Raw genomic sequence first — 18,627 nt, 5'->3', positions numbered from 1 at the left:
TTCCTCAGTTGTCCACTAGGTGGGGTCATTCACCACACAGGGACATCCCCTCACACATAATAGTCACTGTTAACCATTATTAACTCTGGCATCCCTATTTTAGGGCGAAATATAAACAAACAAACAAGAAAATAATTCCGATCTACAAGCTCACAACACTTCACTTGCTTGTTGTGAGCATGTAAATTGGCTATATTCCGTATTCGTTTGACATTCGTTATGACAAAGTATATAGTGGTTAATATTATAGCGTAGACTTCATAGCTGAGTGAAGTGAAGCAGCGACCCTATTTGGTTCACTGACCCAGGACAGACAGACAGACAGACAGACAGACAGTGTTTATGGATACAATAGGCCTAACAGCCAAGAAGATTTTAAATTCCTCTGCCGTTGCTCTCACCCACAATTAGATTAAGATTTTCCTTTTAATGTCGTACCACTAACGTCGGTCCATGTAGAGAAATTGGAGCAACAGGTCCTGCCAGACATTCCTGCTTCACAGACGCACCTCATTATGACTGGCAAGGATATATCCACACATCACTCCAAAGTGTAGAACTACTAGACCGTGACTGTGAGGGAGCAAGTGGGCCACCAAATAATTGTCAAAACACTAATATTTTAATGATAACATAAGATTAATATGAAAACATTTATGTCAAAAACATTTCACTGTATTCTTTTACTTGAAAAAAACGAGTCTTCATTGTGATACCGATAAATAGGAACTTAAAGTATGCTACTGACTACTTAGATGCGACACAATATGTCGCAATGTGTGCGACACAATGTGTCGCAATGCAATACTTTTGTTGTACAATGATGTGTCTATAGCAGGGGTCCTCAACGTTTTTCAGGCCAAGGACCCCTTAGCTGAGAGAGAGATAAAGCAGGGACCCCCGCTACATGTTGTATCAAATTGGGTTGCAGATTACACCTTTTCATAGGTTTCATAGATAGCTTCATTGTTTGACAGCACTATCATGATGGATTTACGGTTTAACCACTTAAACCGTCAACCGTACTTGGTAAACTTGACTTTTCACTCTGTGCTTTTTTCCCTCCTCTACACCAAACCTCCTTTGCTGAAAATAGCCGATCTACAAGCTCACAACGCCTCGCAGCGCGAGGCGTTGTGAGCTTGTAGATCTGCTATTTTTGGCTACAGTTCTCCTCAGAATAGGGATGCTAGGGTTCAAGTGGTTAATGAAAAAAGATTTGGCGGCCCACCTGCAGTATCTCTGAGGACCCCCTAGAGGTCACGGACCCCCTGTTGAAAAACCCTGATCTATAGGCCTTACAGCCCAGTGTCCACACTCCACACCAATGATTCGCAACGGAACAAGTTGCAACTGCTCTACTCGCAACCCCTTCCAACCCCTTGCAACCCCTTGCAACCACACATACACAAGTTGCAACTCGTTGCGTTGCGACTCACTGCATGGTGTGGACTGGGCTTTAGAGGAACAATAATAATAATAATTTAGTCTCATTGTTGTAGTTGTTGGGGTATTTGTCACTATACAAATGCACTGATTACATTCATTAGGTTTCTTCCCCTTTCGTCAATAAATAATCCAGATGAGAATACTGTTACCACTTCACCTGCTGTTGTTATCAAAGCTGGGACACAAAAAAAACATTTCCTCCTAACGTTATGGCTCAGTCTAGTTTTCCATCCAATAAACATTGTTTGGATTTGGTGCTGTTAGGACAATCCGTCTAACATATCAGGTGGACAGTTTTAGTGCCACAAAGCAGGGAGCTGACAGCAAAATGACTTCTGCTACAAAACACTGCCATGTGGGAAAACTTTGGTGGTTTGTTTCACTCACTTGGTATGGTGTTTACACTTGACACGTCTGCCAGTAAGAGAGAGAGTGTGTGTGTGTGTGTGTGTGTGTGTGTGTGTGTGTGTGTGTGTGTGTGTGTGTGCGTGTGCGTGTGCGTGTGCGTGCGTGCGTGCGTGTGTGTCTCTCTCTCTGTGTCTGTCTGTCTGTCTGTCTGTCTTTCTCTCTCTCTCTCTCTCTCTCTCTCTCTCTCTCAGGCACAGAGCCAAGGTCGCCAGCTAGGCGCCAACAGCAGAGTCAGGGCCACCATTGCTCCCCTCCCCCAACCCTCCTCTTCATCCTCCTCCCCATCCTCCTCCTCCATGGGTCCTCCTCCCAACAAGGCCTCTCGTCCCACCCTGACCTTCCTTGGCGGCAGCCATCGGGCCCCCATGTCGTCTCCCTACCCTCCGCTGGACGAGGACGATGATGACAACAACGATGACATGATTCTGTGAGAGATCTGGCATCCAGAGAGGGAAACATGTATACATGGGTGTATACGGTCCATGGGTAAAAAGGTGCCCCCTCTTGAATCTTTAAAGTGCCCCTGAAATCAGAAGGAGAAGGGCGAAGAAATTCTCCTCAATATTTTCTTCCGAAATTATCTTTATATTTCATTGTTGAGGTTATTATCTATATCTATGTTTTGTCATAACATTCTATATTACAATGCCCTTTAAATGTAGACAGAGGGGTGTTTTTCAGACGGACTGGAGAGAGAAAGGCTTGAGAGAAATAATACAGTAGATGGAGAGAGAGAGAGAGAGAGAGAGAGACACACAGTGAAATACTGAGTTAACACTCAGGATTTTGTTGTGTACTGTGGTATATTCTCATACACTGCATGTTACATGATGGGCAGTGTACAGTTTGAAGGCACACACACACACACACACACACACACACACACACACACACACACACACACACACACACACACACACACACACACACCAAGTAATCGGCTCCGCTACATCTTCCTGAGCCCTCACTTTCAAAGGCCTTGCATAAGGAGCTACGGTACAGTTGACTCACAGGCGCTTAACTTTAGTGCACGCACACGCACACACATGCATGCATGTGTACATACACGTTGATGCATGGTTAGCGCAATGGGGCTTTTGCGAGTAATCAGGTACCTTGTAAAGACTAATACACACACACACAAGTACACACAAATATATATACACACATACACACTTAGGGCTTCTTTTGATTTCTTAACAGCCTCTATTAAAGACTGTTCTCACAACATAAAATTACATGGATCCCACTTTAACAAGCCTGTGTGTGTGTGTGTGTGTGTGTGTGTGTGTGTGTGTGTGTGTGTGTGTGTGTGTGTGTGTGTGTGTGTGTGTGTGTGTGTGTGTGTGTGCGAGATTTGCGAGATTTGCTGAGGCAGCATCGCGGCTCAACAATAAAACGCAGGGGGAAAACGACGGAAGGAGGAAACCAAGAGGAATTAAAAGGAGAGTAACAGACTAACAATAGGAGTTGAAAAGAGAGCGAGGGAAGGAAAGAGGAAAGGACGGAACAAAGGGGGATTAAAGAGGGTTTGGTTGGAGTGCGCAAGAGGGAGGAGAGGTTGGACTGACATGAAGGAGTTTTCTGCAAGGAGCAGCCTCATCCGCTTCTTATGACGCATGCACGCACACACACACACGCACGCACACACACACACACACACACACACACACACACACACACACACACACACACACACACACACACACACACACACACACACACACACACACACACACACACACACACACACACACACAGAGGGTTAAATGGATCTTTGAAATTAACACACACTTCTATACACACAGTTAACGACTTCAGCCCTATAGACTTTTTCGGATGACAAATAGCGGATAGCAGAAGCTTGTAGATCTGCTATTTCCTTTATTTGTCATACGAGAAAGTATATAGGGCTGAACAACTTTGAAGCATAGCACATAGTAGTTAATAGTCCCACTGAGACACACACACATACACGTGCACGCGCACATACACACGCCACACTCACACACACACACACTTTCACTCATCCCCTTTAACCCCTCAGCAGAGCGTGCTTGTGAAAGCCTCACTGTTGTGCACAGAAGCTTGCATGAGGCGTAGAATGGAGAGGCCAGACAGAGGCCTTCTTCTCTCTGCTCTCCCTCCTCACCCCCGTAGCAAGGCTCCGTCTCTGGGGGATGAAACACTGGATGAATGGGGGTCCATGTGAGAGGAGCCATGATGAGATTGGCTGCTGCTGGAGGGTGCCTGTGTGTGTGTGTGCCTGTGTGTGTGTGTGTGTGTGTGTGTGTGTGTGTGTGTGTGTGTGTGTGTGTGTGTGTGTGTGTGTGTGTGTGTGTGTGTGTGTGTGTGTGTGTGTGTGTGTGTGTGGTTCTGTGAATTGTAAGTGGACCATTAGTTAGCATTCATTGGCATGTTATATACTGTACTGTAGGTTAGATAATAACACCCTCTTTATGTCAAAAGATTATTCATTTGTTTAGTTTTGGAAGGAAATCTACTTCCTTAGTTGTTCAAACTGAAAGTTGATACATCCTGTGTGTGCGCGTGTGTGTGTGTGTGTGTGTGTGTGTGTGTGCGTGTGTGTGTGTGTGTGTGTGCGCGTGTGTGCGTGTGTGTAAGATGGGGACCAGGGTCGGTGTAAGTTCACACATTGGCGTCAGTGGTTGAATTGCGCACAATATAGGTCTTGACTCACACACACATTCACAGTTACTGACTCATGCTCATACAGTACGTATATGCTCATATTCATGCTCACATGCACGCACACGCGCACATTCACACACATCATTGCTTATTAATTTATTTTTTGTGTCCAGTAATCTTTCACGCACACATACACTACACAGACACAGACACACATGCAATTCTTAACCAGTGTCGTGTCGTTTCTCTTGACATCAAATGACATCATGGCACTGTGATGTCACAGGACTTCTATAACAACAATGATGCTTTTGTCTCTGGCAAGAACTCAACCAAAAGCCCAAAAGTACTCACTGACTTTTTACACACTTAACACTCTCTCCCTCTCTTCCCTCTCTTTACCTTCCTCCATCTCTCCCGCTCTCGTTCAGCAGTCTCACAGTTCCCCTTTCAGTTGTTTAGGAATATGGAGAAGTCAAGTGAACGCGTGTGCATGTCATTAATTTGTGCATACTGTATATAGGATAACAGCAGCCTCTCTGTCCCTATTATAGGTCAAAGATCCAGGGCTAACGTTCCTCCGTTAGGCCTTGAAAGAGTGAAAGCCGCTAAGCCACGCGCCATTTGAAATGTCACAACTGTAAAAGATGCATGTGATGTGTCTAACGCTTAGCAAGTTGCCATGTTTGCAAAATGAGTTTGAGGTTGTGCATTAAGAGAAGTATCATTCTTCCTGTTAAGTTCAGCTTTACCACTACAATGTTACTTCACACAGTGTTTTTTTTTTTTTTTTGACACATTCCAGTTTAGATCTCATGATGCTGTATATTATTTAGCGTTGAGCTACTTGTTGTTATAACTGCATTTTCCATTGAAGTACAGTATGAGTAAATAAACTGTCAAATATCTACAGCCTGTATTGTATTATTATATCATATTATTACTAGCTGTCCCTTGTGAATTATTCTCCTCTGTCACCTGCAGTTTTGAATAGAAACTCAGCCTCACTTCCTCTATTTATCCGGAACACAAGGCAGGACCTCAAATACAGTTCTATTCTGAACATCAGAATTTCTCTTGCCACATTCAGACACCTGAAACTGTCCCTGGTTTTGCCTTTCTATATAAAGCCTCTTCATGTCTGTCAATAGACCACCAAATGGTCTAAATTTAGATGGTGTGTACAGAGCCAGTTGGTCATGTGTGTCTGTGGGAAGTTTCAATGTTCACCATTCTTCTGTTTCAGTACTCGATACAGGAAGTAACAGGTTCTCATGTAACCACATGAACCCTAGCGCTCCCTTATAGAGCGTGCCAACGTGTCGTCACCACGGGGGGGCGTGGCATTGGGCGTGGCATTGGGCAATGTTAAGTCAACCTGGTTTTTACCCCTCAAAGATGTCCACCGCTACCAAAAGACACTTGTTGACGCCCCCTTCAGGATTTTTGGCACGCTCTATAGGAGCTCTGTAGATAAAGGTGACTGCTTTGATGTGCATTTCAATTTGTCCGCAGTCTCCGCACCCATTGTGCGCTTGCTTTCAGTGTATTCTGTTCTGTACAGTGTGACGGTTTGTGTGTGTGTACTTGTGTGTGTGTGTGCGTGCGTATGTATGTGCGTGCACGCGTGCATATGTGCGCGCACACGTGCGTGTGTGTGTGTCCAGTTTTACTCCCTCTGTGTTGTGGGGGCAACAGGGCAAAGACAAGGAAGTGGAAAATTCACAATAAAAGAGGAAGTCATTGTGCTATTTATCCTCACTCAGTTTACTGACTAAAATAGTTCAAAGAAAAGTGGTGCTGTTTAATGACTTGTTTTTCTTTTCTGAGCCTGAGTTAGACCCTGATTCACTCACAGATACAAGAATATGAAGAATTAGAGCTGGGCAATTCACAGAAAATATATCAAAACCGATGTTTAGAACCAATAACCGACTTGCTCATGTAGGTTAATCAAAAAATCGGTCCATATATATCAATGGATCAACACAAATAAATTCTAATAGATTTTTTTAAATAATGGACTAAATTGATTATTCTGATTAACCACCTAATCCTGTATTATACTTAACTTGTACAATGGTGGTGTACAAGAATAGCGAAAATAGCCGATCTGCAAGCACACAACGTGTCGCACCGTGACACGTGAGCTTGTAGATCTGCTATTTTCACTCATTAATTGCAATGGCAAAAGTTTGAAATTATAATTATATTGATTTGAAGTAATATCGCCCAGCCCTGTGAAGGAAGGATAATGGGAAAATTATAAAGCATGATTTTACTTTGAGTTGGCTATTTTCGTCGAGCGAGTGTGTGAGTGTCATATTATTTGGGAGCCAGACAGTAGCCTGATAAAGCTGTCTGGACCGAGGACAGTGGTAGAGTTACAGTAGGCTCTCTGGAGTGGACCGAGGACAGTGGTAGTTTACTGTAGCTCAGGGTAACGACATTTTTTAAATCAAGACCCAAAATATGAATTTTAGGCTACACTGGCTACAACCAATACTGTAAGGTATATTAATCGCAGAGCATAGAAACATGCACTTTAAGCTCCTTCCAAGTGAAACTAGTTTGCTCTCTGAAGTACTCACCCATAGCTAATAAAATCAAGAGGATTATTTCTGTTGAAACATTGGAGATTTCATCAAATACACCCCACATTCAAAGACCACGCTGTGCCTTTAAATGTAACATAAGCATCAGTCCTTATCTGACACCATTGATAATCAGCCATTCCCTTCTGGGCAATCCCCTTGCACATACACTGCTTATGTTATCTCTAAAAACCACCTGTCCTTTACAACCATCAAATCCTCAGCAGTTCTGAAAGCATTGACTATATGTCTGCATCTGTAGATGTCATCTGTGCTAGACAGCGTCCCGGCCCTCTCATTTTCAGCCAAATCTAAACGCAACAGTGAATACAAAATCTGTCATAGAAATCAGAGGTACTTGTTGACTTGCGTTTAAAGTGATGGTAGCCCTTCCTTAGAGGAGGCAGCTACTGTATGACAAACAGCGGGTCCGGCTATTTTCGGCAAAGAGGTTTGGTGTTGGTCTATGAAATCTATGAAAATACAGTTTTATACAGTATGTAGTGGGGGGTCCCTGCTTCATCTGTCTTTCAGCTAGGGGGTCCTTGGGATGAAAAAACGTTGACGTTATAAAGTTTTACTGGACAGGACAACAAGTATAGAGAGGGAGATCAGAATCTAAGGACAGAGAGGAGTACGGTCATGTGACACAGGGCTACAGCTGGAATCGTAAAATGGATTCTACAATCTTGGGTTGCTGCACTATCCAATCAGCAACCGGTTCAACTCGGCGGCGGCCCTATTTTGGGCATGTCATTACAGGCGAAAATGTTGAGAAATGTTGAAAAATAGCCATGTTGTGTGCTTTTAGACCTTCAGTAATGCTGGGCCAGGCCAAGTCCCATGTTCAATCCCAGACAACAACAAATGTATTCAGAACCTACTGTATCAGTTGTCACATTCTTACAAGCACAATTTGACCTGTCTGGTTGAATTCATCCACGAATGTGTCTCAGAGGACTTTGTAACACACGCACGCGCACGCACGCACACACTCTCTCTCTCTCTCTCTCTCTCTCTCTCTCTCTCTCTCTCTCTGCAAATTATGTATTTCTCTAAAGCTCTCTGAGAGAACAGAGGGTACATATGGAGATATCAATTAAGCAAGCCAGAATGTGTGGACATAGTATGTACATTCGTACATAACTGTACAAGGCAAAAATCCTTTATCAAGTTGTCACTCACACAGGAATGCATTCACACACCCTGGCTTGAACAAATATTATACGTCAAAGCTGGGCGATACAACTACTACTCACACACCCATGCGGGAGGAATTTTAAGCAGCCAGGCAGAACGCTTACAAACATTCCACGTATGTCTCACGTGCATAACACACACACTAACGCACACATCAGTTATCAGTCAGAGAAGCTGTTGAGCAGATGTCTGAAAGGTCAAGGAGGAGTGGAGCTTAAGAAAGAGGTTGTGCTGCGTGGCAGACGTGTACAATTTGCAATGTAGGCATTTATCTGATGAATGTGGTTCCCAAACTTTTTTGCTCGAGACCCAGTCTCGAGCAAAAAAGTCCCCGGGACACATCGCGACGTCTTGTGAGCTTGTAGATCTGCTATTTTCACTAGTTTGGAATGTATTATATTTATTGGAATTATTATATTTTATTTATTATAATTGATGAAAAGTTGTTATTTTTTTGGTTAAACTTTTTTAAATATTTTGAAATAATATATATATATAGCGCAAGATCAGAGGGAATGGCATGAACCGTAGTCAACAAACGACAGGGTAAATGGTCATGTAAATAGAATGCAAATAATAACTATTAAGTGCTAAAAAGTAACAAGAATATCAGGTAAATATCAAACAACATGCTATCAAAATACATCCTTAGCCTTTGTGGACTACTAAACCGTATACAATATGTCTATCTAAGTAACGTTACATACAGTGTGTGAACAAGTATCAAAACAAGGAATGAGGTAACTTTTGCTAATGCAGCCTGATAGTGTGTCGCGGGTTCGAGTCCCGTTCCAGACGACCTTTGCTGCGTGTCACTCCCCTCTCTCTCCCCATTTCCTGTGAGTCTACTGTAATTCTATCAAATAAATGCAGAAAAAGCCCAACAAATATATTTTTTAAAACAACCTAGGAATGAGAAGCGCTATAAAGGGGTGAAAGAGAGTTGAGGAAGAGGTGAGTTTTCAGACTGCGGTGGAAAATGGGGAGTTAGTCTGCAGTCCAGACTGGTGGTGGTGGGGTGTGTCATTCCACAGCTTGGGAGCCAGGAGCGAAGAGAGCCTGAGATGTGTGCAGCGTTGGCCGTGCTGTCATAGGGACAGGAGGACATGGTGTCATAGGGACAGGAGGACAGAGGTCCTGTGTCAGCTGATCTAAGTGTGTGGGAACGGACGTAGGGTGGATCATGTCCTGACGGTAAGGGGGTGCCCTGCCCTTCATTACATCTGCTCAGTGGTGGAAAGTAAACCAAGTGATGTACACTCAAGTACTGTGTGACTAACAGTTAGGATGCATTTACACAGGGACAAAAACTCTGTTTTTTCCCAACTAACTGCCAGCGGCATCAAGGGGTATATTGAGGTCAGGCAGGGAGGCAGTCAGTCATCTGATGCTTTTATAATAGAGCTTTCAAGTGATCACCTTTAACAGCAGGCAAACGTTTTAAGGTAACGTGAGGCCAAAAAATATGAATAAATAAGTAAGAACTAAACCAGTAAGCCAGTGAAGATATTACTGAATGTAAGACAATGAGTGACGATATTATGACACAAGATGAGTTTGAGTTTCACCCATGTCATTTGGTCTTTTGATGACAAGCCCTTGTATACACCCTCACACTGTGTGGGTGGCAGGTGATTTATGTTCGCATTCTTTGAATTTTCCAATGGGCAAGTAAGCACAGGCCTATCAGAAAAGCAAATATTGGAGACAATATACATAGTATGAATATATCACTGTGTACTCTGTGTGCATTTGATTTAGAGAGAGAGAATGAGAGAGAGAGATCGAGGGAAAGAGAGATGTGCCCCCATCCCCCATTCATTTTCCGTCCAGTGGGTTTCAGTGGTGGAAAGTAGCTAAGTACATGTACTCAAGTACTGTACTTAAGTACAAATTTGAGGATTTTTTTACTTACTGGAGTACTTCCATTTTTCCATACTCCACTACAATTATTTGAAAACTTGTTAGTTACTTCAATTTTGATTATTACAAAACACGCATTAACCACTTCAGTTCTATGCATACGTAGACATTTGGAAACTTGTGAAATGGGACATTCTGCAAAATGAGTACTTTTACTTTCAGTTCCTAGTATATTTTAATGCGAATACCTTTGTCTCTTTTACTCAAGTAAATTTTGAATACCAAACTTTTATTTGTAACAGAGTATTTCTACATTGTGGTACTTTTACTTGAGTACAAAATGTGAGTACTTCTTCCACCACTGGTGGGTTCACGGGTAGGTTGATGCAAAACACAGAAGTTTGTCATCTGTCTTTTTCTCTCTGCCCCCCCCCGTCCCCTTCTCTTCCCTAAACACACACACACACACACACACACACACACACACACACACACACACACACACACACACACACACACACACACACACACACACACACACACACACACACACACACACACACACACACACACAAAACCATCCATCTACAGCGCATTTGACAACATCACTCGATCTAATCTGGCGCAATCGACTTTTCTCCCCCCAGGGAGAAATCCAAAGAATGAACATCTGTAATGTCATTAAATGTTAAATGTTCCAGGAACGGGTTATGAATTTATAGCCAGTATTTATTGTAATTGGATTACTGCAATATGCATTAATTGTAATCATGTACTCCTCAGCCCTGTCAGAGGAACTCTTCCAGGAAAGAACTGGAGAAAGAGAGAAGGAAAGGGAATCCAGTGGAAAATAGAATGACTGATATTGAAGCCTCATTCTCCTTATGAATCATTTCTGGTTTTATGAGACTTTCTAAAGCTGTAGTAGGTTGCTAATGTAGCACAGTCCTGAAATGGTTATCAATCTACATCATTCTGGAAGCCTAATGTATGGAATCCTATTATGAACTTTGTATGATTACCAGCTGTAGCAGCTTAAACATTTTCCGCCATCTACACAAATCTCTAGCCAACCAACAAGCTCTGCTATCTTTTGATTTTTTTGAAAATATGTTATGTTTATTGTCCAAAATAGGGATGCCAGCTTCATATGCTATGAACTTACTGTAATAAAACATGCAAATCATTCAGTAAAAGAGAAGTTTCTGTTTCCCCAAAGCCTTGAAGCCAGAGTGAGTTTCACCACGGTGCTAAATGAAGCAGCAAAAACACAGCACAGCTTTTAGAGGTGGAAATAATTGTGAAAGAGGAGGAGGCAGACGCAGACGACGGCCAAACTGCAGCGGCAGCAGCAGAACCAGCCTTCCGAGTCCTCCTGCCACAATGCTGGACCAACCAGAGAGGAGACACCTCATTCCTGCTGAACACTTCACTTGTTGACTGTTCCCACGTCTTCTCCTCTCCCATCCCCTCAGCCGGGCTGTGCAGCACTGACGCCTTTGAACTGAACTGACACAGAGAGAAAGGACGGGAGGGCAGAGAAAGAGAGAGATGCAGAGAGAGAGAGAGAGAGAGAGAGAGAGAGAGAGAGAAGGAAGGAAAGGAGTCGTAGAGGGAACAGCATGTACCTGCTCTGTGAGCCAACCAGACATCAGTTCACCCGGCCAGCATGGTGTCAGCCTCTTTTTCAACTCTCTCTCTCTCTCTCTCCATCTTTCTTTTTATTTCTGGTCACATTCACCGTCTTCAATGACCTGTCTGTCCGTCCCCCCAGCCCCGCATTTCATAGTTCTTTTACCTTGCTACTTTTGTGGATGGATAGCAGCAGTATGTCTTTCTTTTTAAACTGTTTTTCTTTTCTTTGTGTAAACAGCATTCTTGTGGATGTTAATGAAGCCCATTTTCCTGTCGTTTACTATTTTCCATCCAATTCATCAACACCTTTTTCTCGTCTCTCTCTGCCCCTCTGTGTCTCTCTCTCTCTCTCTCTCTCTCAGTGCTATTCAAAATGCACAGTGAGTCAAACACACGCCAGTCACTGCAGCAACCATACAAACCGAATCAAAGACTTGGAGAAAACAAAGAAACGGGAGAGAAAGAGAGAGATCCCTTTGTGGTGGCGTGATCAAGTGGTTGGAAACGGATCGTAAAACTACAGTGAAAACACAGTGTTTGTCGCTGAAAGGCAGGACTGCAGGATAATGTCACAACGTCTCAGTGTCACATTCGCTCCAGAACAGGAAGCCTTTTAAATGCTAAACAGACTGGTGGAGAAAACAAGCAGGCTGCACATCATACAAGTCTCCCCATAATAACCAAATGAACCCTAGCATCCCTAATACTATTCTGGGCATGTCATATTAGGCGAGCATTCTGCAAAAACTACAGCTATTTTGGTGTACAGGGAAAAAACGTTTTGTGTTTTTTCGTAAATGAACACCCTACTTGATCATGCTACAGCGTCACACCAAAGCATCAACAGTAGCAGATCTAACAGAGCTCGAAACAAGCTCGAAACAAACTCGAAACAAGAGGATCTGCTACTTTTGCCGTTTTTGAATTTGAACCCTGAAAAGTAACAGTTTTGGACATATGAGGTTTCCACCCGACCAGAGACCATATAGTGTGTAAGTGGTTAAAGGACCGGCTAGACCGGCTCCAAGAGGAACTATTTGTAAAGTGATCCAGTACTAATGGATGACAGACGCTAGATGGAGAACTTCTACAGTGGCCATCACTGAACTATCTTTGATTTCGGATCATGATTTTCAATCGGTGAAAATAAATATTATTATTTTTTTCCATTTGAGCCATTTCTTTGTTTTATTAAGAGCTTTTGTTATATTTACAGACAGCACAGCTGCTTTTGACACACAGAGCAACATATTGCAAGGAGGAGATTTATTAGTTAGAAATTAAAATATTTCTGTACACAGACCATATAAAACATTTTGACTTAATCTGTTTACTACTGTATGTGCAGGAACTTTCATCAGCAGAAACAAATGATCACCTCAGAATCACATGGCCCCATGTGATCACATGTGTGTGTGTGCGCCTCTCACACTGCGGGTGAAGCAGGGACTCAGGGATATGAGACAGAGATAAGAAACTCTTAAGCTTGATTTATACATAGTTGTGTGCCGGTGTCGCGCACCGAAAATAGCCAACATACAAGCTGTTGGCCCGCTATTTTTAAGTATAAACAAAGTATAAATTAAGCATCAGGAAACGGCTTTCTTCAAATACAAAGTCACGGGCCAATTGCTGGACCCAAAAAGAAAAAAAGAGCCCCAATTCCGTTTCCAATTGACTGGGATTGACGTAATGTCTCAAGTTAGTGTCCAGAAGTTCTGTTACAAGAGATGTGTATCATCAAGTCCAGCAAACACAGGAGGGTCCCTTTGGCCCAAAGGCACGCTCATTATTACTGTCAACAGTACATATTAAGTTCAAAGATATGTTGTCTTGTTTCTATGGATAGAACCAGTGCTTTCTTTGTCATCACCATGTCCCCCAGCACAGGCTGGACTCACCCAGCAGTACAACTAACTCATGGTTGAGGTTCCAGTTAAGAGCCCAGTCACTGAATAAGCATGGCAAGCATTTTAGACAAGACAAGCCAAGCCAATGCCGTCCTTCTAGCTTGTTAAAGTGCAGCCAGTAAGACTAGTCACTTTTTGGCACACCGTTGGTTGTGTGTGTGTGTGTGTGTGTGTGTGTGTGTGTGTGTGTGTGTGTGTGTGTGTGTGTGTGTGTGTGTGTGTGTGTGTGTGTGTGTGTGTGTGTGTGTGTGTGTGTGTGTGTGTGTGTGTGTGTGTGTGTGAGTGAGAGTGGCCAGCCAACCACACTGTGGCTTGGTATGGCAATTATGGGTTTGACCATACAAACATTCAAACTTTCTCTCTCTCTCTCTCTCACACACACAAACACACGCACACACGCACGCACGCACGCACACGCACGCACACGTACACACACGTACACACACACACACACACACACACACACACACACACACACACACACACACACACACACACACACACACACACAGAGAGAGAGAGTGAGCAGGGTGGTCCCTGCCTCCATATGCTAGCTGCACTCTAGTCCTAAAATGCTACACAGCAAGCCAATTATGGTATTTTCCTCACAATTTCAAGCTAATCCACTCAGGATGGACTTTTCTCCAAGCAATTATTCCATTGTGTAGATGAAACGAGTCTGATCCAAACCCCCAGTGGAGAGAGAGAGAGAGAGAGTAGAGTGTGGTCCTGGTGAACATCGACCACAGGTTTGCTTGCGGCTGAGTGAGTCCTTGGGTCCACCTGACACAATTCTCCCTTTTGCCTTGGGTGTGTGTGTGTATGGGGGGGGGGTCCACTCCCAGGGGTCCTTGAGGGGGTTCCCAGAAGAATTGGAACAGTTTTAACACTTTAACCCTATTTTATACTATCTTGAAAAATCTTGAAAATGTTTGAAACATTTTTTTAAATATTTTTTTGAAAACAATAACATAATAATAACTATACAATTCTTCTCTTGTGGGGGGGAGGGCCCCCCGCACAAGAGAAGAATTGTATAGAATTGTATAGGGCCTGGCACAAAATATTTTCAGATGGGGGTCTGCGCCCAAATACATCAATTTGGGGGTCCTGGACATACAAATGTTTCAGAACCACTGGCTTAATGTATCTGTCCAGCAGGTGTTATACATTAATTCCTCTCCTGGGCAGAGCGACAGCAGCCCAGTGTGCGTAGACAAACGAGGAAGTTGTACGTTGGATCTTTGTAATCCCCCGGAACAGCTGAGATCTGGCTTAAAATATGAATATGAGCGGGGTCAAGCGTCCCCCAAGTTGTCGTAGATGATATCTGGTGACCTCAGCACAGGCTGGTTGTTAGTCTGCTGGTTCAACCATAGATTAGGAGGTGGGACCTTAATCTTGGACACTTTGCTGTAGAGATCCCTGCCTCCTGTGTTACCATTGTTATTGTTTACGTTGCCCCCGGATCCCCCAGGTCTCACGGGTGGCGGTGGTAACAGATCCTTCCGAGGGAGAGCGCCCTTGCCGGGCTTGGGGGCCGTGGTGGGCTTGGGCCACCTCGGAGCTGTCGGCGGGGCCGGGGGCCCGCCGCGATTTGGGGTGGAGTGGGGAGGGGAGTGCGTCCGGGGTTCAGAGTGCGTGTGAGATGGCGAGGGATGTGTGTGCGCGTGCGTGTACGGCTGTGTGTACTGCTTCCCGGCGGAAGGGATCGAGTAGCTAGTCTCCTGCTTGTAGTTCCCTTCCTGTCCAGAGGCTAACGTCACCTCTACTGATGGTCTTCTCCAGCCCTCGGGGCGGGCTTCATCGTAGATGCTCATCGCCAGTGGGGTGGCTCTCGGTTTGGCGCAGCCCTCCGGTTCGTCGTAAATGTGTTCTGCAGCCGAAGTGGGTGGCGATGACGAGGCACCTTCGGCTTGACCCCCTGGGGGGCGTCGGTTACTGTTCCCCCCTCTGCCTCCTCCGGTCCCATCACTGTCCGGACCCAGGGAGCCGCTCATCTGGCTCAGCTCAAAGTTCACCTGGTCGTACAGGAGAGAATACACCTGGTCCGACGACTGCTGGTCCGACGACTGCCTTCGTTGGTTGTTGTTGCCCTCGTCTCCCACGGGCCTGAGGCGGGGAGTCTGCATCGGACCGGACGGGTTGCTGCCCGGTTGGTTTTGTTTCTTGATACTGTCTACAGGGTCCGAATAGAGGCTGTCAGCACTTGGCGGAGGCAAGCGGACCGAGTCGGCCGGTTCTGAATACACACCAGATAGTTCTTCCACTGGAAATTTACCCACCCCCACAGCACCGTGCCTGGGAGACCTAGGGGGTGTGACCTCTCCTCCCAAAACCCCCATCATGGGCGGCGGATCTGGTAAGCTCCTCCCTTTGTGTAATCCGCCCCCTCCTCCCTGCACCCTCCCTCCTCCTCCTCCACCTCCTCCTCCCCCGTCTCCTCCCTCTCTCCTCCCTATTACTCCGTCCGCAGAGCCTGGCTTGCTCCCTCCCGAATCCCCGTCCGGCTCCCGGCCGCCGCTGTTGTTGTTGTTGCCCTCGAGGATAATAATCCCAGCCATGCTGCGCAGGTGCTGCAGCGAGGGGGGGCAATCGGGGTCAAAGGTGACGGGACAGCTGAGGTGACGCTCCTCCGTCAGCGCCTTCTGTGACTTGATGGCCTGCTCCACCAGCTGGAAGATCTCGTTGCCCTGCTTGGTCTCGAAGGTGAAGTTGCCGGGACCCGAGTCACAGCGGCGACCCGCCTCAAAGGAAAACATCACCTGAGAAGAAACAGCGAGGAGAGGAGATACAGAGAGGAGGGTTAGAGTTCCAATTAACTAGGGTACACTAGTCAAATATATAAAGGTGGGCATTAGAATGGATTGGCTGGCAATGCTTTGTGAGACAAGTGGACTTAACTATCCGCTCTCTCAGAACCTTACCCTAACCCCTTAAGGCCTGGGGCCGATTCTACAAATGTTTTCTAAATCTAGAAAAAAAAATAAAAAAATCTAAGTAAATAAAAAGAATATATATATATATCTCAAAATATGCAAAACATTTCACAATCTTTCTAAAATAGCAGATCTACAAGCTCAAAGTGCGGCACTCGGTGCCGTGCTATGAGCTTGTATATCTATTTTCGAATAGCCAAAGAAATCTAAAATGACACAGATGTGTTCCCGCTCTTAATGGGTTAACCACACCACGCCCATGCCTAAAGCTAACCATGCTAACACTGCTTAACCTTAAAATTAATCAATTCATACATTTTATTACCATCTATTTAGTTATCATCCTAGTAAGTTTCCATGTAGTTACTCAACTACGAAATTAAATAGTACTTACTATCCATTTCTTTCCCAACTATATTTGTTTATCATCGACTTTCCTGGTAAATACCTGATAGCTAGGGGACTAGTTACTAAAATAAAAGATTACCAATCATACAATAGCTATATGAGCGATACAAAAATGCCAAATTGCATGTAACGTTATCCTCAGAAATGCAGCATTGCGCGTTTCATGATATGTGCGAGGAGTGGGTGTGCACAGTGCTGTGCACTGTGTGTGAATATATCTTGAATAGAACAAGATAGTCTTTGTATTTAGGGCTGTCATGACATTTTTGTTGACAGCTGTTTTTACGCAGATAACTGGAAACGATTCTATTTCTAACGAATAATGATGGCAGGCCATACATTGGATATGCTACGATGCTGCACTGCGAGCTTGTACATCTGCTATTTTTGAACATTTTTGAAAAATCTTGAAAGTGTTTGAAAAATGTATTTTTTTACACAAATCTTCTCTTCTGATTTCTAAAACGACTGATTTAGAAGGCATTTGTAGAATCGGCCTCAGGTCTTTAATGGGTTAACGCAGAAAGCAAATATGGGGTGGGTGGGTAGGTGCTGTGTGTGTCTTATGTGCACCCACCCTGTCCCGTCCGTATCTCCGGAGCAGCTTGTAGGGCCAAAGCAGAACGTTCCTTTTGGTCTTGGCTTCCTTCAGGACCAGGGAGTCTCTGTCTGCTTTCAGCCAGTAGCTACCTGACAGGCTGCAGCGCTCGGACGCCTCGGTGCGCTGGACGCTCACCCAGAACTCATTCACTGCAGGGGAGGAGGAGGAGTTAAGCCTCAGTTATACTTTAGTTGCATGCCGGTGTCACATTCGTGTAGATCTGCTATTTAAGGCATGGAAGAAAAACAAGAACAGAAGGGGAGCGAAGGGGAGTCTATTTAATTGAATAGAGAAACTGAAAACATAATGCTTATGAATTCACTGCATGGGAGAGGACACGAGATCTTAGAATTTACTGACGTTATTAGCAAAAAAAATTACAAAAAAGAAAGAACACATTCACTGAAAATGGCCAACATACAGTAGGTTAGAGTGACTTATGTTGTCTAAAGGCCTTTCAAGTCAAGGCTCATCCAGTGTGTGTGTGTGTGTGTGTGTGTGTGTGTGTGTGTGTGTGTGTGTGTGTGTGTGTGTGTGTGTGTGTGTGTGTGTGTGTGTGTGTGTGTGTGTGTGTGTGTGTGTGTGTGTGTGTGTGTGTGTGTGTGTGTGTCTGTATGAATAAATGAGCATTTGTCATTGAGTGAATTATGACTTTCAGTATAGCTTTTAGTTTTTATGCAATAACATAACTAACACATACTTAAGACCTAATGTGTGTACGTGCTGTATCTAAGCAAGGGATAATGAATAGCGACATTTATCAATAATGACTGTGTCGCTATTCATTACTCCACTTATTACATGGCTACTCAATAAAGAAATTAACTAATGGACAATGAACAATGTCATTGATTTTAAAAAGGATGTAATTGCTTATGGTAAAGGAATAGTCCATTTATATTATGCACAAAATGTGTCCAGTGCAATGATCTATTCTTCATAGCAGCAGTCTGCTATCCAGAAATGAA

General features: G+C 44.2%; 1 protein-coding gene across 1 annotated transcript in view; it reads right to left on the bottom strand.

The window, feature by feature from the left end:
• Positions 1 to 13,052: 13,052 nt before the first annotated feature.
• Positions 13,053 to 18,627, bottom strand: part of dok1b (docking protein 1b) — a 26,854-nt gene continuing 21,279 nt past the window's right edge. Inside the window, exons 4-5 of the mRNA XM_080452240.1 lie at positions 17,636 to 17,808; positions 13,053 to 16,476 (exon numbers count right to left, since the gene is read on the bottom strand). Of these exons, the coding sequence (XP_080308366.1) occupies positions 15,010 to 16,476; positions 17,636 to 17,808 (1,640 nt within the window). The 3' untranslated portion in view covers positions 13,053 to 15,009. The remainder of the gene's footprint in view (positions 16,477 to 17,635; positions 17,809 to 18,627) is intronic.

The sequence above is a fragment of the Gymnoscopelus braueri genome (genome assembly GCF_963280865.1).
Source record: "Gymnoscopelus braueri genome assembly, chromosome: 15".
Lineage (NCBI taxonomy): Eukaryota > Metazoa > Chordata > Actinopteri > Myctophiformes > Myctophidae > Gymnoscopelus > Gymnoscopelus braueri.
The sequence above is the reverse complement of the archived record's forward strand: the minus strand, read 5'-3'. Positions and strand labels throughout refer to the sequence as shown.